The sequence below is a fragment of the Dermacentor variabilis genome, chromosome 6 (genome assembly GCF_050947875.1).
Source record: "Dermacentor variabilis isolate Ectoservices chromosome 6, ASM5094787v1, whole genome shotgun sequence".
NCBI lineage: Eukaryota > Metazoa > Arthropoda > Arachnida > Ixodida > Ixodidae > Dermacentor > Dermacentor variabilis.
The window spans coordinates 149142499-149165714 of NC_134573.1; the positions used below are offsets into that span (position 1 = coordinate 149142499).

At 44.9% G+C, this 23216-nt stretch overlaps 1 protein-coding gene across 2 annotated transcripts in view; it reads left to right on the forward strand.

Moving 5' to 3' along the window:
• Positions 1 to 18894: 18894 nt before the first annotated feature.
• LOC142585461 (voltage-dependent calcium channel subunit alpha-2/delta-1-like) overlaps positions 18895 to 23216 on the forward strand; it is a 172890-nt gene continuing 168568 nt past the window's right edge. For both annotated transcript variants that reach the window (XM_075696236.1, XM_075696238.1), the window contains exon 1: positions 18895 to 19045. In XM_075696236.1, coding sequence (XP_075552351.1) covers positions 18954 to 19045 — 92 coding nt within the window. In that variant the 5' untranslated portion in view covers positions 18895 to 18953. The remainder of the gene's footprint in view (positions 19046 to 23216) is intronic.

The following is a 23216-nucleotide window of genomic DNA, read 5'->3' on the forward strand; positions in this document are numbered from 1 at the left end:
ACCACTGAGGAGCCATTCGTTTTCCCTTTGCATTGTGTTATACACACCTAAAGAAAGGTCGCAGTAGCTACTGCCTAGTGTCACTACATTTGCTACCTTGGTAACCATAGAGTTAGTAACAATACTGACTAAGCAGAGAGAGAGAGAGAGAGAGAGTTACAGAAAGGCACCGAGGTCGGCTTGAGCTATAACTTGCTCTGGTCTGCTACTCTACACTGGGGAAAAGGGACGGGAAGGAAAAGGGCTGATGAATGATGATGGTGGTAGGAGGAGGAGACGCGCATATACAAGTTCACAGAGTTGTGGCATCTCTAAAGCCGTGCGTCCAGCCCAGTGGCTTGGAGAAATGCTATAGTGGCATTTGTTATCAGGGCTGCACTGTTTGCAATCGGCCAAGGACCTGAAAGAAACTCGTCTGATAGCGGCCTCTTATCGACGTTTGCAATGGAAGATACCAGTTGCTGTTGTTCTTGCGCGTACGCGGGACACACGCAAAATGTATGATCAAGTGTTTCTGGTACCTTAGAGTATTCACAGTTTGGGCTAGTATCAGTGCAACCTATCAGATGTCTATAACGGTTGGTGAATGCGACACCAAGGCGAATCCGGTGCACCATGCTTGTTTGGCCTATCAGGGTAGTCACTGTTACTAATGGGTCTCAGCTACCGATTCCTAACACAATTAGAAACAGTGGATTCAAATCTATTGTTTTATAACACACACATTGGGCCTACTCTGGAATACGTCACAGTTGGTCTGATACGTGCAGAAGAGGCGAGAATCGATGTATCAGGTGGTGATAACTGCGTCTGGTAATCTTCTTTATTTCTCGAGAGTGTAGAGGTATAATCAGTTTGAGGCTTTGGAAGCAAGGTGTTTCTTGCCGTCCAAAGATTTGTACTACTGCGACAATAGTTAACATTTCGAAAGATGGTTTGCTGTGTCCGCTTTTTCTGTTGCTCCTCCAGCGAAAGCGGTCATAGGTCACGTAGGTCACAGGTCATCATCAAGTCACCATCGTTATCGCTTCCTCACACAGGAAAGTACTTAATATGGCACTCCGGCAAAGTTTTTTATTCTTTTTTAAATCGAGTTGCAGTATTGTCATTTCTTCGGCTCGTATTATCAACATTCGAGAGCACGCCGGGCCTTGTGAATAATTCGTAATATTGTGCAACTATATTCTGCATGTCTGTCATTTCCAAACTAATTGATTTATTACCATCTGGATGCTTTTAGCCAAACTCTTCAAAAACTTTTCCAATTGCCATTTTGAGAAAGCCTGCCTGAGGTAGTCCACATCTTTTGTTTTAGGAATCAAAATAGCGCGCCAAGTTAACGATGGTGAAAGGAGGTCAATGTCATAGGCATTGCTAAATAAAGAAGTCAAAACTATAGCAATGTTATGTGTGATAACATTATAAAACGCATTGCTTTGTGAAGCAAAGACACATGTCACGACATAGTTGGCGCAATGCAGAATTCGAATCTGTAAAAGAACTAGTACGACATTCTTGCAGATAAAATTATTAGTCTGAGTGGAACCGCAGCTATTGCCGCATGCTAGGGAACCGACGATGGTACCATACGATCCAGCCTGGGGATACCAAGTAGCTAACAGAGAGAAAATAAAGGAATTGCGTACCCCATGGTGGAGATCAAACCTCGACCGGTCTCTGAGCACAGGAACTCAATGCTCTAACCATTATGCCACAATTGTGCCATACTTATGCCACAATTGTGCCAATTGCCATACTTCTCTCGTGCCAACGCCAAGTCGGAAGTTCCCAGAACATTGAGCAAACATCGCAAATGTATGTTCTGTTAGAAAAGAGACAGCTGCCTGAAAAGTGTTATCATATTCACTGAAGAATATAGTGGGCAGGGGACAAGCTTAAAGGAATAAGCTACTGTGAATTCGATACTTCAGCCACCTGGTTGAGAACCCGACAAAGGAAGCGACCGGCATCGTAACTTTTAATGCCTGTTCAACCACAGAGCATCTACGAAACAAGAAGTGCGAATATATAGAAATAACCATTTAAAGTGCCTAATGTAAAGCTAGTGATAATTTATGCATGACTAACTCTGCCAGCGTTAGGTTTTGAAACGTGGCACCTGGTATTTGCGGTGCACCATGGCGCAGAATATTTTTACGCGATTTGAAACTGTCGAAAAATATCTACAAGGCACCGGTCTAACATGCTCGACCGAAAAATATGGGGTGTTGCTGTACAGACCAACGCTAAAGCGGAGACCACCCAAGAACTACAACCCACAAACCTACAAAGACATACAACTCATGACCCAAGATGGACAACCCATGCCCAAAGTCGAGAAGATAAGGGTGTTGGGAATGATCATAGAAGCCAAGGGCATCGACGGAGAAACTATTCACAAAATCGAAGCCAAAGTTTCTCAGACGATGCGGTTGATCAAGAGAATCACCAACAGGCACAAGGGAATGAAAGAAGCAAGCGTCATGAGAATCATCCAGGCATTCGTCATAAGTCTGATCACGTATGTGGCGGCATACCATAGACGGGGTGCCGCAGAAAAGAAGAAGCTAGATGGCCTAATTAGGAAGATATATAAACAAGCGATTGGGCTCATGCTAAGCACGAGCACGGCGAAACTGCTAGAGCTGGGACTGCACAACGCGCTAGGGGAGCTAATAGAAGCGCAACGTATATAGTGCTATACGAACGCATCTCCAAGACGACGGCGAGCAGACACATCCTAGATAAATTAGGGAGCCGCTACCACACACAACACGGAGACAAACGGGAGATACGCAAGGAAGTAAGGGCCAAATTCACGGTACCTCCATTACCCAAGAATATGCACCCTGTGCACCACGAGGGCAGGAGAAAAAGCAGGGCAAAGAACATGGCGAAGAACTACGGAAGGAACAAGGCCGCGGTCTTTGTAGACGCTACACGTTACAAACACAAACGCAACTTTGTCGCAGCAGTACTTAACCACAACAGACAACGCTGCACAAACTTGACTATAAGCACGACACGCATCGAAACGGCGGAGGAAACGGCTATAACGTTAGCCATATAGCACAAACCAACGCATACTATATAATCAGCGATTTCTAGATGGCAGTACGCAACTTCGCTAATGGCCGGATCTCAGCTGAGGCACTGAACATACTCAGAAAAGGCAAACCAACAAGGGAAGACAGATGCGTCCAAATCCTATGGATACCAGCCCACACCACCGACTCAACGGGAGAGGACAACCCTAACGCGGCGGCATACAACGTAGTTCGAGGACTGACTTTCCGAGCTGCGACCAACATAGAACCCTCGACAGAGCCCTCCGAAGTATGGGAATGGCAAGACAGAAAGAATGACCAGGTTCAACAACATCACCAACCATTACAAGATGCAAAGATGCACTTATCCACCACCCCATCCACAACTCACTAGATCGCAAGCTGTCCAGTGGCGACAATTACAAACCAAATCATACAAGAGTCCGATACTAATGCACGCTATTTATCTAGACATATACACAACAGATAGATGAAAAGTGTGTGGCACCGGAGCCAGAATACATGCTATGGGAATGCCAGGAACTAATACAGGGCAATGCGAGCGAAGCCTCCTTCGACAGCCTCCGCGCGCGATGGCAGGCCGCGCTGCTCAGCTCAAACCTGGAAGACCAACTCTGGGCAGTCCAGCGGGCAAAGGAAGCCGCCGAGAGGCAAGAGCCCTTGGCCGTAACCTCGGCGGGTGCCCCAGCCTACTAACACGCCGAACGCGAATCGTTCTGATTCGAAATAAAGTTTTCTCACGCACTCACTCATTTCAAAGCGGAAAAAAAGAAAGCAAGACTAAGATACACACATGGCGAAGAACTACGGAAGGAACAAGGCCGCGGTCTGTGTAGACGCTGCACGTTACAAACACAAACGCAACTTTGTCGCAGCAGTACTTAACCACAACAGACAATGCTGCACAAACAATGCTGCAATGCTGCATGCGACAATGCTGCACACTCACTCACTCATTTCAAAGCCGAAAAAAAAGAAAGCAAGACTAAGACACACACACACACACACACACACACACACACACACACACACACACACACACACACACACACACACACACACACACACACACACACACACACACACACACACACACACACACACACACACACACACACATATATATATATATATATATATATATATATATATATATATAAAACGTAATGCTGCACTGTAACATGCGAATAAATATATAAGGTGTGCTGAAAAATGAAACGATGAAGAATAGGAAGTATAGGCATACAGTGACCTGAAACATGGTTTATGTTTTGATTGACTGTTGACGAAAAATTATGAAGGCTGCTTAGTCATTGCACAACATAAGGTGTGCGCTGACTTACGCCGAACACAGTGAACAATAACGCTCTCGTCAAACCAGAATCATTTAAAGGCTACTTAAATAGAAAACAAAAGCTGTTCCATTACTATATATTGTAACATAACCGACGCGGTAACCAACGTGCGCAAGTTCGGCTTTCTTAATAAGAAACTATATCGAAATCCTTATCCCCCTTACGCCGTATCTTGGAGAGTAAATTTTAGTATATTTCCTTACATTACCGTTCCAAAAAGGAGTAAGTATATAAAAAGTATATAAGGTGCCTCCTGTTTTTTTGTTGGGCAGGCAGCACGACAGGGGCACGGAAAGGCAAATTAGACAAACACACAGCGCTAATTTTCGGCAACCTAAACCTATTTATTTCTAGTTCTCGCAGGCGTACTTATACTCCTCAAAACGTCATAACAGACCTTTACAGTGCTCGGAAACGAATAAAACCGGTAAGATCACGCGCAGACACTTTTGTGGCCCCACTGATTATTTAGAAGGCGTAGGCGTTCAACGAGAACGGAGATAATCAAGCTTTCTTTTTATTATTGATGAAGAAGTACTGGCGCATGCACTTGAATTTTGGGTGCCATAACGCGGACGGCAAGTCTTCTGACCCTTGAGCCATCTAAGACTCTCGCCTTAGTAATACGTGAGATTTCTGTCGTGTCTCAGTGAAGTGAGAAGCCTGCGTCTTATGACGCCACACGAAGTACATGCTATCAGTAACTGCTTGTGGCCCATTACGATAACAAATCACGGTGCGTTTAAATCAAGATAACATTTGCCGTGAGAGATGATAGAACTACAGAACTTCGTGGCTGATCCAAAATAACCTTTGGAACTACGAATAACCTTTGGAACTTTGGAGATTGGAACTATGCCCGAATTGTCAGCAGTTCATTGAGCGCAGCGGAGAAGTGTCGATGTCTCGCCGAAAAAGAAAAAAAAAAAAGCGCACCAACGCCTTTACGTCTCGAATACAGAAGATAACTGGAGCTTATATTGGATGGAGGTCTAAGGACGACGCATTTTAAGTTCACGAGATAACGGGGACGCGCAAGCACGAGGTGCACCTTTGTCGAATATTCCTCAGCAAAGCGTATTGCTCGCATGTAGGACATTAATCAACTAACAAACATGGCCCAATTAAAAAGAAATTACCTTATGTCAAAAGTGCGGAACAATGACGAAGAGGGCCTCTATGAATCCCTTGAAGGGTGCTTAAGAGAGAAAGATAATTTATTAGAAAGATCAGATCGGCCTGAGTTACTGTGCTCTCGCCTGATGCTTAATTTGCTTGATTTGCTCAAGGATTTTATTGCCCTGATTTTTATTTTCTAGGCCTTTCTTGTTTTGCTATTGGTCGAGTGCCTTCTTTCTTTCTTTTTCATCGCATCTCAGAGGGTAAGAATAGCGGGTGCTTCCGAGAGGAGCAGCCATTCTCTTACATACATTTATTAATAATAAACAAAATACCCAGCGTCCCTCATTGAGATTGACTTGAGGACGTAAATGCTATGAGCAATCGATTTCACATATCTCATTTCGTAGCTGACCAAGAATTGAATTTTCGAAAGCGCAGCTTTCTACGGCTGTTATTCCCACTTTTCAGGAGCTTGACAGTCCTCACTCTGGCGTCATCACTGCATCGTCGTCATTTCTGTGTCGTCTTTCGTTCGTCGCATACCGTCTTCGCCACTTAGTCGTCTGCGTGCCATTATCATTCTGCCATCTTCACTTTGATGTGTACTCGTCACCTCGTCGCAGTCACGATGTCGTTGGAATGCCATCAACGTCAGGCAGCTGACGTCGTTTCGTCGTGGTCCTCGTGTCTTTGTGGTCACAACGTCATTGCTCCACCGTCGTTCCACATTTATAGTCCCTCAGTCGTCGTCATTCTATCCTCACATTTGACTCTCGTCACTCAATTACTGTAACTCATACGTCGTCATTCCTTGTTCACGTGCCTTCATGACACCTCCGCAATCAGGCAGTGGTCGGCAAGCCGACATCGCCATGTAACTGTGGTCACTCCGTACTCGACATGCCGCTGTTGTTAGGCCATCGTGGTTACATCGTCATAAATATGTCGTCATTACAGCGTTGCCCATGCCATTGCTCTCAATACCGACTACCCATTTTCACAGGCAAGAAGTAAAGAAGAAGTCGGCTACGTCGTCCCCGTAGTAATTGTTTGCATTTAATGTATACTTGAAGAAAAAACAGCGCCAGAAAGACGCGGACTAAAACAAGAACATGTTCGGAAGGCGGCGCCTGTCCGTCGTATACATGTTTTTCTTTTATACCGTGTCTTCTTGGCGCTGTTCTTCCTTCAAGTATTTTCTTCGAATGTTTTTTCTTCAAGCCCACATCAAGCTCCTGCTGCATTTAATGTGCATTTCTGGCACCGTTAAACAGAGGCCGCTGCGCGCCTGCGTCTAAAGGTGCATGTCCTTACCTCACACTTGCCTGAGTGCGTTGTGTTTGCTTAAACACTGAGTTACCCTTGCGTCATTTATTTTTTTTTGCGTAAAAGGACACTTCATTTACGCAATTTACGCAAGGGGAGAGGGGTTCTACTCCAGGCTGCCCGAGCGGCCGCGCGCTCTTGTCCGGGCCGCTGTATATCGAAAGCCATCAGCGACGGAGACACAGCACACCGTGCGCTGTGTTCTCGCGGCTTAGTTCGCGTTAATGCGAGACGCAGCATGAAGGTCAGTTCGCTCGCTGCTGCTGCCGCGCTTCCTCTCTCCAGCGTTTTGACAGCGGGTTCCCGCGGTCATCAAGTGAGGTGTATATCACATTGACCGCAAATAAAGACGGGGACAGCGGAAGAGAGCACAAAAACGACACGGGCGGTAACTTTCAACTAGTTTATTCACGGCAACCCGTGGGCATATACAGACAAATAGAACATGCCCAGAACGCAGCAGACAAGAACGCTCATCAGCCTAGCGGGGCAACCAATTATGTGACACTTCTATTAGGTTGTTTCAATCGGAGATATATTTTTTTGATCATTGGTTGCCCCGCTAGGCTGATGAGCGTTCTTGTCTGCTGCGTTCTGCGCATGCTCTATTTGTCTATATATGGCCACGGGTTGCCGTGAACAAACCAGTTGAAAGTCACCGCCCGTGTCGTTTTTGTGTGCTCTTCCGCTGCCCCGTCTTTATTTGCGGTCAATGTGATATGCCGTAAACACCAACCAAGCCAAACTGAAGTTCTTCTGGAGTGAGATGTGTTCATGGTTGCTTGTGCACGCGTGACGCCAGGCTTGTTAATTTAGTCAGTAAGCCTATGTTTACATGTTCATACGGCCGATAAAGCAACTATCCTTACTTCGTAAAGTTGCCCACTAATTTGCCATCGCAATGGATGCTTGGTCTTTCGGGCGAAACTGCGCCTTTTTAAAAATATTAATATAAAATGACATTTTTTTTTATCCGCCACCATGCCGCATCTCCGAGACTAGATTTTAGTGTACTGTTTACTTCAGGTTTCCGAAAAGGAGGTGTGCAAACCGGCAAGCGTTCTTAAAGTGTGGAATGGTACCTACACGAAGCGCAAGCTGGCGCAAGACGCATTGACAACTGGCGACGCATTTACAATATTAGTGAGTAATCTTAAATATAACATTACATGTTTGCAGTATGCTAAAATAAGTGGTCAATGTTTTGACTATCTCAACTATAACAGGATTGTAATGCCTAGGGTAGTTGCTAACACGCTCCCAATACTCTGCAATAAATTATGCGAAAGATTTCCACCGTCTATCACTGAAGTCTGGCGATGGCGCCTCATGTCACCTTACGAAGTAGTATCCCAAGAACTAAATCAAATCATGGTGCGTCTAAATCGCACCATGAAATCGTGCCACAAGAGCTGATAGAATTACAGCACCTTGTTGCCAGACCCGAATTTGAACCATGCGTGAATTGCGAGCAATTCTGAGCGATGCCACTTTTTTTTTCGTCTCTGTTATTGTAATTCTTTAAATTTGTTGCTTAATTTTACGGTATGATGTGTTATCCTGTATTACAGTCACGAGAGAATGTTGTGAAATACGGAAATCAAACAAAAATATTTTATGAACGCGCGCGTCAGCAAAAAGAAAAAAAAAAGAGCGGTGTTATATCTTTTCTATATGTTCTCGTTAACTTTGTTTTTGCTCGTTCCGTATGTTCTCGTTAATTTGTTATTGCTTTGTACTTTAATTTGATTTGTCCCTTCCTGGACTGAACGCCTTCGTGGATATGTGCTATCTTTTTTAGGACTCAACATCTACAACTTCACAAAGTATGGAATTGGAATATTTTTTCCTATTCTCGATTGGTCGTTTTCTTTTCGCCTTCCAGACATCTTTCCTGTCTTTCTAACTGAATTTCTAGCTGCAGTTCTAGTCTTCCATGATCAAATGCATCAACAGGTTCCACAGTGCTCGTGACGGATGCAGTTTCTTTGTGCTGCTCCCTTACTGCTCCTGGTGACTCGCAGGTCTCGATAACTTTCGAATCATTAGTGTCTCCTAATATAGCTTTCATCAGATTTGTTAGGTTGCCTTGGCATAAACGCCTATTTGTAAACGAAATGGCAGATTTGTTGGTAAAGGTCTGCCTGAATAGTCCGGTTGTTCAAATGCCGTCATCAGCCTTCATCGTAAGAGCTAGATTTCAGAGACAAACGATGTTGCGTAAATTTTGCGCCCCATCTTTAACAAACTACTTAGATTTGCAGCCCTTGTCACATCCACGGAACAGTCAGTTCTGTCATACGCGAATACTTAAGTCGCGATCGCTAGACTACTTTGTCAAATACAGTTTCTAAATTTTCATTTACGGAGGTCCTTTCTGGCTGAACTGTTCCTTTTGTGGGGAGCATGAAACAATGCATAGTTTATTTTTATAGCGCAGTTCTTGGCGTCCGTTCGTGCGTTGAGCGTTGGCGTCGGCGTAACCAAGAGAACGAGCACAGCGAAGGATGAAAGAGCGAACGCGAAGCGCAGCGGGGGATGAAAGACGGCGCGAGGGAAGATAGCGCGAGAAGGAAAGTGGATGAGGAGGGTGCAGTGGTAGCATGAGGAGGAAAGCGGAGCAGGAGAGCATGGCAAAAGGGCGAGAAGGAAAGCGGAGTGCCGCAGGAGACGTACTTCACGGCGGCGACGAGGCATGCGGCGAGCGCGTATATGGAAACAAAATGCTGGGGGGGGGGCAGCAGCGGTCTGCACCACGTTTCGCTGCGTAGCGAAGACGATCATGTTCCGCGCGACGCTTCTTTCGGGCCTGGGTGACTCCAAAGCGCACGCTTTGGAGCCACTTTGCTCCATGCTGCGTGTTTACGTGCTCCTGCGTACGTGGCCAGCACGCTGTTGTGGCGCCAGCTCCAAGCGCTCTCTTCAAGTTGCATACGAGTGTAATGTTACACTATCACAGCCCAGCACGCGACTTCCACAGCCCAGCGCCCGCATTTTTGTCGCATAGGAAAGCAAGCACAGCACATGCCACACGCACAAACTGTGAAACGCTGCCGCGAAGGCGCTGGCCGGGATGGATGAATGGATGCTATGAGCGTGCGCTTTGGAACGGGGCGGTGGGTTGCGCCACCAAGCCCATGGTGTTGTATTGCCTAATGTCTTACGTATGTTATAAAACGAAAAAAAAAAGAGAACCCTGAAGACCTCCTATCACCAAACTTTCTGAACCCATATATTGAGAACTTCGTTTTTGCACGCCTCCGTTGTTTGTCGTTCCCCACTTTTTTTTTTGCACCAATCTTCCAATCACCTCTCACTAATCTCTATTGCGGACATGTTTATTTTCCCGCTCCTCTCGCTGAGCCCAAGCTCTTCAAGGAGGCCACAGGTGCCCAAACCGGCCGCTGGGCAGATATCTTCACATTCTAATAAAACATGCTCCATAGATTCCCTAGTTTTACCGCAGCAAGCACATGCTTCTTCCTTGTTGTTGCGCGGAGGCAAGCGCCATCTGGTGGGGTCGAAAGAAACTTAGCGGCGCGCGCGAGCAAGACCGCAGCGTCAGTATAAGCGCCCGGAAAGTCGGAATAAGAAGCAAAGAAGCTTCGCTTTAAAAAAATACTGATAATAACGAATGCAACCCCGCATCGTGATTAAGTCCAGTAAGACTGTTTGATGATAGTCATCTTGACTGCAATTGAAGTCACCATGATGTTCACTGCAGAGGCCAGATCGTCTGAGCAAGGGTTCTCGGTTATGCGTTGTGTGTCCCGGCCAGTACACAACACGTGTTACACATCGGTGTCTTGCGCCAGAATTGCACAGTTGGGGCAGGTGCCGTCATCCTCGATGAAGCCCTTCTACTTGCAGGTGACAGCGGGAGTGATGGCTACCCCAGCTCACATTCCTCTCATAGAAACTGCCTCCACCCTCGTGGTGTTGTGGGGGAGGAAGCGCGCACCCGGAGGGACAAAAGCACGTGATGTGTCTGGTCGGAGGAAAGTTTTTTTTGTATTATTTTCTGGGGATGAAATAAAGAATAATACAGTCTTGTAGTGTGCTTTGTTATCTGACGTTTCATTGGAAGGGTTATCTATCCTGTCTTCTGTATCGGAGGCCAGATAATCCGCTGGACATGTCAATGCAACAGTCTCGAACTTCCCCTGACGACCCAAGACTTCGCGCAACGCCACAAACATTATGGTGCTCCGTCCTCCCGAGAACACACGCTGCAGGTATGTTTTACAAATATTTATTTAACCTCTTTATTCTAGAACTGGTCATAACAATACAGTGTCTTAAATATTCAGACTCTGCTTGCGCATGGCCTCCTCATGATGCTCTTCGTATGTTAGCACTATAGCGGAAGTACGTGTCGGAGAAACCTGCGTCACGGCAGTTACGGAGGGATATGCCTCGCCTAATCTATCAGAAAGACCGCTACTCGGTCTCCATCTACGTACTCAATCTACGTAACACACCAAGGCATCGACTGCAAACGGTTCCTCAGATGGAGCGATACTGCCTATTGGCGGCAAGTTATTCACGCGCGACATCGACGCGTTCTCGGCCTCAGTAGGCGTAGCAGTTAAACGAAAGCATTTGATTAACTGCGCACATTGCGTAGTGGCACTGGAATTTGAATGTAGGAATAGTTATCACTTAATTAATTAGGCGATGTTTACTAATAAAATGTAGAGTAAGAATAAACCATGGAAACTGCGGCTGAATATTCGTTTTGCAGAAACTTCCGCAGCCATCATTCTTGTAGAATAAAACGGTCGACAATGGTGCGCCCAAATCTGCACCGGCACCCTTTTCTCGTGCTAAGTTCAAGATAAGAGTGATGTGCTTGTTAAATGAGTAAATAGTTTGTTTGCATAATCCTCAAGCAATATCTTGTGTCAGCCACGGGAGTTCCTGAAAACAATCATACCCAGGAACGTGCTATATCTACTCTATAGGAACTCAGTGTTGTGTATACCATGGCGCCATCTCGTACGCAGCAGGGAAGGAATAGCAAGATATCGATCATTGATGCAACTGGCATCCTAGCATCCTAGCGCCCTCTCCTCGGCAGATTCACAAGCTCAAGCCATATTTCCTGAACTTGGCACTGAGGTGGGCAAACAACTTTAAGGAACACATAAAAATTTAGTAAGATATTATTCTACATACCAGGCACCTCGATACAACCGTAACCATGTATAACATCAACAAACACAACTCGATCCACAGTAAACAATAATTATAAGTAGAAAAGTTACGTATTCTCAGCAGGAAGCATTTATACACCATTTATATGACTTTAAAGCTGTTCTGTTGTATTAGTATGTTCTTGTATATTTCCTCTACAGCCGCTTCACACCTCCCTCCCCCCATTTCTTTTCATAGGCCCCTTATTTTCAGTTTTCTAATAAAATATATGACGAAAGCTGGAAAGAAATAGATGCTTTAATGTAGGTTAGGGATAACATCCCTTCTATTTATGAGAGTACTCTGAGACACAAAGCCTGAAATTATTAAGCATAAAATTACCGAATTTTAACATGAGAAGGCCCTGGCAAATGCCATTTGGTTAGAGCTCTGCACGCGTACGATAACTTGAAGTGCGCTTGAATGTACGATACCTACGATACCACCAAGGCAGTTTCAGGGCAAGAAGGCTGCCCACATTCACCAAGCACCTACATGCAATCTAATGTTATATGTAAAGGTTCGTTATATTCAACTCGCTGCTGCTTATTACATTTACAGTTTACATTCGCGAAGCTCTATGGCTCGGAGAAGTTCGGAGATGTCGAAAATTCTCAGGCTCTAATGACGTAAATCACTATGCCCGTATTTGTGCTTCTTTTTCGTGGTGCACGGCGGTCAGGCGATCGCATGTTCGTGGCATCTTACATAAGGGTACGCTTGGAGCAGAAAGCCAGTGGGAAATCGTGTTAGCGCGCTGCGTCGACAGTCTTTGAGTCTTTAATGTAGCGGAAGGGGATCTTTTTCCTGCCACCAGATGTCAGGCCAGGCCTACTTGAAGGAGAACCCTCGGGAGAGACCAATGCTCGCGGTATTTTTAACGTTGAAAAGCCAGAGGAGCAATTTCGCTAGATTGATTTTGCCACCGGCTCGCACGGAACGTCGTAGCTCACGGAATGAGTGCAAAGGATGTAACCATGTGACATACTCTGGCACGTCGACCAACGCCTAAGTATTGAGCTCTCTACCTTTGTAGTTACGACGTAATCTATAATGAGACGGCCCAGCACTCTTCATTGCTTGCTGAATGGAGGCTATATTGAATTATGCGAACAGAAAGGTTCTGTAATAAGAAGAAATGTGGCACTTGCACGACCACCTAAGAAGCTGCGCCAGAATTTAGAAAATTACATTCTTTTATTGGGCTAAAACTGTTGCTAAGAGACGATATTTATCAAAAGTGATATCGGGCATGCTATTAGCGCCAACTACCTACTAATTACCAATAGCGCTTACGCACGAAAAGCTTTGTAAAATTGAACCCTGATTATTAAACATACGGAACCTTCTCAGCCCATTCGGTGATCCTTAAGATAACTCCTATGGCTGCAGACAATGACCACTCTAAGGCAGGGTTCGAAGACGAAGGGATGATCGTTATGATATCTGCAGAGTTCTACAATTCGAACACAGAAATCTACAGTTAAATGTGACAAGCATCTAGTAGAGCATTTCACGAACAAATTAATAATACTAAAATAACAAGCCTACATAAAGACATAGTTGCCACTCAAATCCTAAAGGGCCAACGAAAAATTTGTTTACGTGGCAAACAAACCATATGCGTTCTATGTAGTCAGGTCTTTTTGGTACAAACATCTGCCGCAAACGCCATCTTTTCTGAGCGTAGTACAAATCCAGGGCTTTAGAGTTGAGACGTTTGCTCGCGTTACCTAAGCTTTCCTGAAATCCCTGTCACTGTGAAGCTGCTCTGGGAGCGTCCTAGAAATAAATGGTTGTTGCTTATCCTTTTACAGAAGGAGGTCTCAGGTGGCACGAGGCACGAATGCGTGCTTATTGAATTGAAACGTGCTTCACTGAGCAACAAAGCGCGGGGAATGAACACACGCTACATGTGGACAAGAACGTTGTGCCAATCACGCGTTTGTCAATCACTCACGCACTGAAAACCAGCTTCATTCAATGAGCCGTACCGAAAACGGACGAGATCCGGGACCGATACGTCCATTGCAGGTCGCAGAGCGACAGAAGCATAAACGCAATATCACCTTTGCTGTACGCTGATTTCTTTTTTTTTTTGCTGGTTCTTTTAACCATTAGGCGTCCAGAGCCGTCAGAACAGTGCGATATGGTTTCTTTCCTTTGCGTGCAAGTCATCGTTACGCTACTAGTAGGACAATGCTCCGCCGACCACCAAGACAGTCGACTCCAGCGACATCCGACAGGATGCAACACGTTATTAAACGCACAGAAAGGAGAGAAAGAAAAGAGAAACAAAAATAGGAATGCAAGAATGAAATAAAGAGAGAAAGAGAAAAAAAATAAGTATGCAAGAAAGAAAGAAAGAAAGAAAGAAAGAAAGAAAGAAAGAAAGAAAGAAAACAAAAGAAAGAGAACAAACAAACAAACAAACAAACAAACAGAACGTAATGTGTTTTTGATTCTGGGAAAATTGCTGCCCTGCAAGCCTGCCTTTAGTGTGAGAAAAAAACCACTTATCCAGAGATATGGCAGCCTGTGTTAATGGATGAGTGCGGTGATTATGACTGCCTAAAGAGCGGTTATATGTATAAACCAGAAGACGTATAAATAAATAAATAAATAAATAAATAAATAAATAAATAAATAAATAAATAAATAAATCTTCCTGTTAGATGACATGGCGAAATTAGAGCGCAATAATTCAAGCTGTATAACACGAAGGACAGAATTCTGAATAGTCTCGACGTGCCGTTCAAGATACTGTCTCGAATTCGGTAAAAATTAACCTACATCGCTTGCTGAACGACTGTGACGCACTGGGTCTTGATATTTCACAAGTAGAAGTGCCGGGAATTTTCAAATAATCTTTTTGAATACGTGATATTTAGGAGATGTTGGCGCCCTTAGGTGGCACCAATAACTTATTTTGTCATAGAACAAGAATGTACTAAATATGACATAACAAGCCGGAACTCAACAAAAGAAAGGTAGCAAAGAAAGAAAATAGATATTCAGGTGACGTAAGTATGCTGAAATAGCTCGCCCCACAAATCGCATCAAGAACAAATTTTAACATAAGTTTATCTCACATAAATGCAGAAGAGACAGCTCAAAACACATCAGAACGGTAAAATTAGCTGACATAAGATAAGTACATGTAACATAAAAGCCCATAGAACGTAAAGTCAGTTGTATACGTTAAACAGACAAAATACAAAGTCAGACCACAGCAATTCGAGCGATTATGGGCACAGAAAGGAATAGAAACTGCAATAAATGATTCTCTCAATAATATTACTCTCTTCGAAGACTCATCACAGGGCCTATGGCGCTCGCCTCTGTATCTGCTGGCCATGAGGCTAGGGACCTTCTTAATGGCTATGGGCCGGTGGTCTACTTCCCCTAAGGGGCGTGTCATATTTGCTCATATACTTATTTTTAATGGATTGTTGTGTAGACTGTACCCTTGCATTTCTTGTTATTTTCGTCTCCATACGTTTCATGTATCACCACGACTTTTCTGGGGTATACATACTGTGTTACTTTTCTTCTCTAGCGGACATTTTGCACAACATACGCTTCATGTATCACCGAGACTTTTCTGGGGTATAGAAGCTGTCTTTCTTTTCTTTTCTCGCGGACATTTTGCACAACGAATTCTAGTTTATATTCGTTGATTATACGTTTTATCCTCATCGTGCATTCTTTTTTCTTCGCGGACATCTGAGGCTACTGATGCTGGTTTATATAAGATGTTTCTGGTTGTAATTAAGCTCTGTATTCTTGTTCTAGTAACTCTTGATTCTATCAGTTATATGTGTTATTATTTTGGTTCTTTGCACGATTTTCATGTTTTATTCTGCTGCGATGTTGCCAGAGCTGCTGTAGGAGGTTGAAAACTTCTCAAGCCGTTCATCGCGGCTTTTCTTTTTACCTTCTACATGTATTTTGTGTCAAAGAAAACAGAAATTATGTTTGATCTGATTTGATTTGATTTGATGAAAAGAAGGAACTGTTTTGGTGAAAGGTGTTGTGGGATCCATTAAAAAGCTGCTGACGCAAGGATATTTTGTAAGCAACGAGGGTGAACTATCTTCTAGAATTCTTATTTATTGTTTCAACGAAGGTGACATTATTGCGAGTTGGGTAAGTGCCCAAACGCTGAAACAGCATATCAGCATGACACAGAAATGTTGAGATTCTGGGAGGCTCTTCCGTTTGTAATTGGCACGGAGTGTACTTCCCGCCATGACGTGCGCTATATTCAGAGGCGTGCGTTTATTCAGAGGCTTCCTCTGAGTAAACGTCGGAAGCCCGTGGCCCCCGAGATGTATACAGCATGGCCCCTGATGGGTTTCATATATAAATATGGGTGGCGCGCTTCCTTAGGCTCCCTAGTTTTGCCGGCGCCTTATAGCCCCAAGCATTGATGGTACATTCTTTATTAAAGAAAGGAAAAAAACAAAAACAAACGGCCGCAGAGCACGCGATGTCTGGAAATAATACACAGCACGAAAGCACTGATAACCCTACTAGTTTCTGAGGGAGAAATATCAAGCAGGCCTCGATGAGGTTTTCGAAACCCGTTGTCACATTGTAGTGTCAGGTGACCAGTGGTTTCTTTTTAAAATTATTATTAACTGATTGTAAGGTGATGTTGAGGGCCTGTTTGACGGAAGGAGCTACTTAGTCATCTTATGTCAACTTATGATGAGATAGAAAAAACTGTCATACGACGAATAGCGAAAAAGGCTATAGAAACAACACCGATAAAGTTCACTTACACACAACAAAAAACAATTGTTTCTGCGCAGTTCACAAGCGTTCAAGTTTTAATGTTGGTGTATATGGTGAAAAAATATTAAAAAATATATGAATGACCTGGACAAAAACAGCGTCGTGATCAAAGTTACAATAATTAAATTTAGCAACTTTTCAGATATTCCCAAATCTTCAACAAACCGCACCAATGCACGTGCTGCACTGTGCCGAAACTTTAGTGGTGGCTTCTTAATATAGTTTTTTAATATCTTCTTTAAATAGGAATGAAGAAGCGATACGATATGGCCGAGTGCAGTCCATGCGTACGAGCCAGTAAATTTCTACGTATATGCTCAGAATACTAACGTGTAGAACACTCTCAATGTTACCTCACGCACTCCGATTCCTATAAACCTGTGAAATAAAAATAAATACAGATACAAGCTAAAAAAAAAAGGAAATGCACGACGTGCCATTTTTCTAAATGGCAGGAGTTATTGGCTTGTCCAGGCTTCATATATAACTCTCCCATTATATCTCACTCACTCGTCGGCCTTTCAGCGTGACGAAAAGGAGATGCCGGCCAGTTCAAGGAAATGCTCCAAGAATCTGGACGATTGGCCGTTGTCTGGCCAGGTGCCAGACAACGGCCAATCCTTGAAGACCATCCCCATCGCTCGTCGGCCCACAAAGCTACGGAGGCAATTTTGTCTTTCTTGAGGACGACTGGCCCATGTGAACACCTTTGACTCGTTCAGGCCCTCCGCGTGCGTGCGCGAGCTCACCGCGGCTTTCCCCCTCCCCTCCCTCCCTCTCTCTATCTTATCTTTCTATTCTCTCTTTCCCGTCCCCCAGAGTAGGGTAGCCAACCAGACGCACTTCTGGTTAACATCGCTTCTTTCTCTCTTTATTTTCTCCTCCTCCTCCTCCTCCTCCTCCTCCTAGGTATAACCTAGAAGTTCAGAGCGAGCTCCGCCAACAAAGCCACACTGCGCTTTCACGCTGTGACTCCGCGCTTCAAGATAGTCCCCAAGAGACGGCGATATTGAAATAAGTTCGCCTCCGCCGTGACGCTGCGTGACCAGGCGAACGCAATTGATTAACGCGGCTGGCTTGTCGATCAAGACAAGTTCTCTGAGCTCCTCAGCGGTGTACTTGTCGATTCATTCGTACGTTGTCACCCGATATTTATAGGTGGTCAACAGTGACAGGTGATTTTCACTCGCGAAGTATAATTGGCGATTGCAGTAAAATGCACTGAGATTGCGCAGCGTTTCGAGCTGCTGTTCGCAGCCCACGTCAATTGTACTATATCTGGCTGACTTACTCGTGAAGCATTAAACTAATGCGTTTACTTTGGAACTCCCACTTTGCTGTCTGTTACATGAGCAGCGTAGGAATACTCCCTCACAGGTACGCTTATCTAAATGATATTTTATTGGAATCAAAAAGAAGCGTTCGATCAGAGTGACCGATATAAACAACATTGCGGCCAATAAGTCCATCCCAATTACGCAGATTTCTTGATTGGGGAACACTGAAAACATTGAGAACGGCATTTAGAAAATGACAAGGTCGCACGCGTTTAGACCGCGTGGCTAAAACAGAAGCGTGCTCAACGTGGTGAAAATTGGGATTTAAGTGACCCTTTGCGTAAGAACAGCTAATGAAACATAGGTATACGTTTTTCGCTACAATACCTTAGAGCAGTGCAGAAAGAAGCCCGCCGGCCTGATTTTATGGTTTCCTCGCGTCATAATAAAACTTATCCGCCACAGTGTAATCGGCTCGGCGGCTGTTAATGCGATTACTTTTACCATCCACATGCGCATGGAGATAAAAGCAAAGTGCAGTAACGGGACCGAGGTTAACGATTTCTCTAGATCGCGCCTCCTCTTCGTTGCCTTTGACTCGAGCCTGTTAGTGCTGGCATCTGGTGGCGATGTCGAGAAGCAGCTTCGCGCCCAGCAGAAAAAAAGAACACGGCCGCTAGCGCCACGGCGCCGTCGCGGCCGGAGCGGGTGGCCGGCCTGCTGCTCGCGCGTCGAGAAGCCTGGCGTCGAGAGTGCGAGGTGCGCGCGCCTGGTGCCGAGAGTAAAAAGCGGCCGTCTGGTATGGCGAGATGGCGAGTCTCTCTGGACGACGGTTTGTTCTCTGGGCGATTTTCTGGAGCACGTCGACTCTGGCCGACTTGGATTTCCCCAAAAAAGATTTGTAAGTAGACAGTACTCAACCTGTCCGCTTTTTGAAAAGCCTGTTACGCGCGCATTGTGACGCATTCTCGTTTGTGCGAGGCAAAAGCTAGCACCTTTCGGTGCGTAGAGGTTGGGTTCCGTTCGTACGCCGTAAGTTTCCGCGCGGTACGGGCAGGCGAGCCGAGCCCCGTACGGTGGCGCTGTTGATACCGCGAAGTTCCAAACGCGTTATCGTCAACAAGGAAGGCTCGAGAAATCACGAGGTGTTAGGTGTGACAGTCCGCCTCGGAAAGAGCTTGTTCGTTTATTGTGTGTAGTTTCGGAAGTGAGCTGCCAGACGTGAAGCGAAACGAGATAGGATGCACGAACCGGCAACTTCGGGAAATTTTGCAGGTGCGAGTCACCTGCTACGATCCGTAACATTTGTTCTTTGTCGCTGCTAAACGCGTCTCGATGCCTTGGCAGATTTCCCGCAACACTAAACGCAAAGCTTGATTGCAATTGTTCGGAAACAATACGTCAGTGAAAGCGCTGTCTCTAAATATGAAACGAATTTGCGTCCTTTAAGGCACCGGTAATTCCTTAGAGCACGAGCCATCACCTTCTTCGAAAGCGTTATTCAAACTACAGTGCCTTAAATTTTTCGTTCGCAGTAGAGGAGTATGAAAATTGTGCTTCTTCGTTAGGCTGAAGGGGCGCGAAAAAACTGAAATTCGCATTAGGAAATGCCTCCTGTAAGGCGTGCTGCGCTGCAAGCATATCCTTAGTGAGGGAAAGACAACTTACGCTGTGATACGGTGTTTGGGATGCTGGACTGATTCAGTGATGACAATCGTCTGAAAGAGGCAATGACGTGAACAAATAAAAGGGGAAAGTGAATAATCTCAGACAGAAAAATGTACACATGTGAACGAAAACAGAGTCAATATGTAAAATGCAGTCACAGATGGGATCTGGTTTTGCAGAAAACATCGCTAGTTTTCCGGCTTAGAACGGTGACAAGAATTCTTGTTAAACAACGCTTAAGAATTGTCGGCACTTTTTCAGTGCAATAAATTTTTCCTGTATCTGGTACGCTTTCTCTTCTCTGTAACACGGTATTTTGCTGACTTCAATGGTTAAAAGCAGCAGAACTAGACTGTGAAAACCAGTTTAGACGCGCTGTTTTCTTCTTTTCTTGCGGCGATCTCAGTGAGCTGTAGCAATACGTGAGTAGACGAATTTGGGGTACCTTCAATACACTTATCTGTACGAATATGATTCTGGAACGTTTCCAGTTCAGTAAAATATAACTCACTGATAAAACAGTGCTGTCAGCATGGGCTATGTTGAACGAAAATGGGAGTGTCGCTATTGCCTTTCGAACATCAGTGTTTTACATCCGTGAGATCGTCTGTTGACTTCCCTTGCAATTATTAGCAGGGAGTTTGTGGTTGTCTTACCTAAATGGACTTGCTCATCCAAGATTTATTGCCCAGGTGAACAAGTAACTGCGTCTATGCGCACACCTGTATTCGCATGCCATATCCTATGAGACGGTAGTGGGGGATGATATGAAGCCAGGAACTATGATGTGAACTATGTATGAAAGCTTTCTAGCATGGAGGAGCGCTACGTTCAGGTGGTGACATCGAAGCACATCTAAGGGCGAAGCGTGATCGCGGCACGTTATATATAGCCGTTTTTGATACCTTCGTAGCATGGGATGTGCGCTACGTACTTGCTTCTTTTTCATTGTAGCCGAATGCAGGCAAATTGGCTCTGGTATTAGGCTTGTTGCTCTTCTATAACTTCTATTTAGCGATTTTGCACCAGCTGTCAAAAAACACTGATATAAGGCCTCTCACTGCTGCTAAATGAAACTTAACCTCTAAAACACTTCGGACCTTATGGCTTACTACAAGTATTCGATATAGCTGATTTAAGTTGTCTTCTTTTTTCGTGCTTATTGAAAACGCTTACACGCGTCAGTAGAAACGGCGGCTTTCTGACAGAAAAAATTATAATATACCGTGTGCTCCTGGAAACCACACTGTGATAAACATGACGTTATCGGTACGTCATCATGCTAGATGCAGGTGAGACGGCTCAGTAAGCGAAGAACGCGAATAATAGCTGTAGAGATTTACGATGGAAAAATGAAAAGAAAAATGATTTTCCTTTTCTGACGGCCCTGTTTCACAGAAGAGCCTCACCTTGAAATTGAAGCGGGTCACTGGTGTCTTGTTTGTAGTGCTCGTACATTATCAGAGATACAGCCCACGTTGACCTTGTCCCAGGCAGAAAGCTGCGAAAAGAAATCATGGATAAGTGCATCAGCAACGGTGCGAAATAGCTCATGCATCAGTAAGTTTCAATATCAAGCTAGGCGCAGGTTGCAATCGAGCCTCAGAGCACGAATCACGCCGTTACGGCACGCATTGGTGAAGGTGGACCGCAAACGTACACTGCAGCCCATTGGGACGTACGGCGCGTACGAAGTTATGCTGAATGTACATAAGACTGTATCTTTTCTGAGCTGGGGCGAAACAATCCTAAGGGAAAGACAAAGAAAACATTTTCTGAAAACGCAATGTCCTCAACCGCGTCCGTTGGATATTGAGAGAAAGGCACAAATGACTTGCGCAGTTTACACGAATCGTGGCATTCCCTTTCTGAATAATCACTTTTAGAAACGCTGTTGGAATTTCAGAATTTAGAGCAGCAACTGCTGAATGCACATGATTATGCCACAAATAACCACAGAAATACTAAACACTAATACTAATACTAATACTAAATGGGCATGTCTTGCAACAGTTGCCAAACAAGAATAACTAGTGAGATTATTTTTTTTACTCCTATTTGTGCGTAACGCGGTTTTACTGGCGTAAGCCACCGCTGATAATTAGTTGCCGAAGGAAAAAGAAAGACGCTTCTGAACTTTGTTAGCGCTATTCTAAAGAATTCATTCGTTTGAGTTGAGATATGAATGAAGACTAAATATGTTCTTGCTTTGATTCTCCTGACTGTTTGTGTAGACAGATATATCCCCCTGGAGGGCAGTAAAATAACATTGGAGAACACCTACGCATTTATTATGAGTTGTCAATGCGAAAGCATCAATGTCCAATTGAACGCCGCTGAGCGATCCTTCGGGGCAGGAACTCCGCGCGGGCAAGCGAGCGCGTTGAGAAGCATGACCGACACCTCGTAGATAGCACAAGGCCGCAGCACTTCAATCCGTGACGTCATTCTACCTAGCCCGAGTGCCATAGAATACAGCGGGGACACTCCCGCGTAAGCCGCGGTGTGTTTGACGTCACCGCTTTCGTCACGCCAGGCTTAGCAGCGGAAATTTCGGTCCAAGCCGCATTATGTCATACAGAAGAATAAGCAGGGTTGCTATCTAGGAGCCGCTGGTGGGCAAGACCAGTGGGCAAGACGCTCGGCTTTTGAGCGTGGGGTCGTAGGTTCGAAATGCCCTACCGCCAACGCATCTTTAAAAAAAATTTATTCTGTTCTTTTTATACACTAATTTCTTTATGGCGATTACCAAGAAGAAGTTACAACGCAGGTGAGAGCTTGCGCGGACAAGGTACGCGTGGAAAACACAGGCTTGCGAGAGTGAGGGTGACGGCGTCGCTTCGATGCCCCCTCCCCTTACGCAACACCTAGCGCGGCAGCAGGTATCCCGTTCAGCTCCGTCGAGGCGCGCACGTGAGATGGCGTCACAGCCAATGGGAATTTAGGTGCTGTTTCGCTGGTACAGACGCCCGCTTCTTCGCTCAATCTGTCATTTTATGCTTTGGTATCAAAATGCCAATGTATAACGGAAACACAATGCGAATTGAAACTCGTTATAAATACACGGAAATCACAATAACTGTGCTGAAATGTGGTTTGCCTAGCATGCAAACATTATGGTACTCGACGTGCCTGACAATGTAATTAATATGGTGGTTGGCCTGGGCCGGAGGAGACACCAGTGGTATCTCACGCTGAATATATTCCGCGTACTTAGTTTGATAACTACTTATGAAGTCCCTTACCTAACACTTCCTCACATGAAACGCGCTTCATTTCAGAGGTTTACGAATACATGTTTAAAATTTCACTCACTTTACCGCAACTTACGCCAGAGACGGGAAATCAGATGAAAGCACAGTACTGCATGCCATATTTTGCTTGTGTAATTGACTGCCATAATT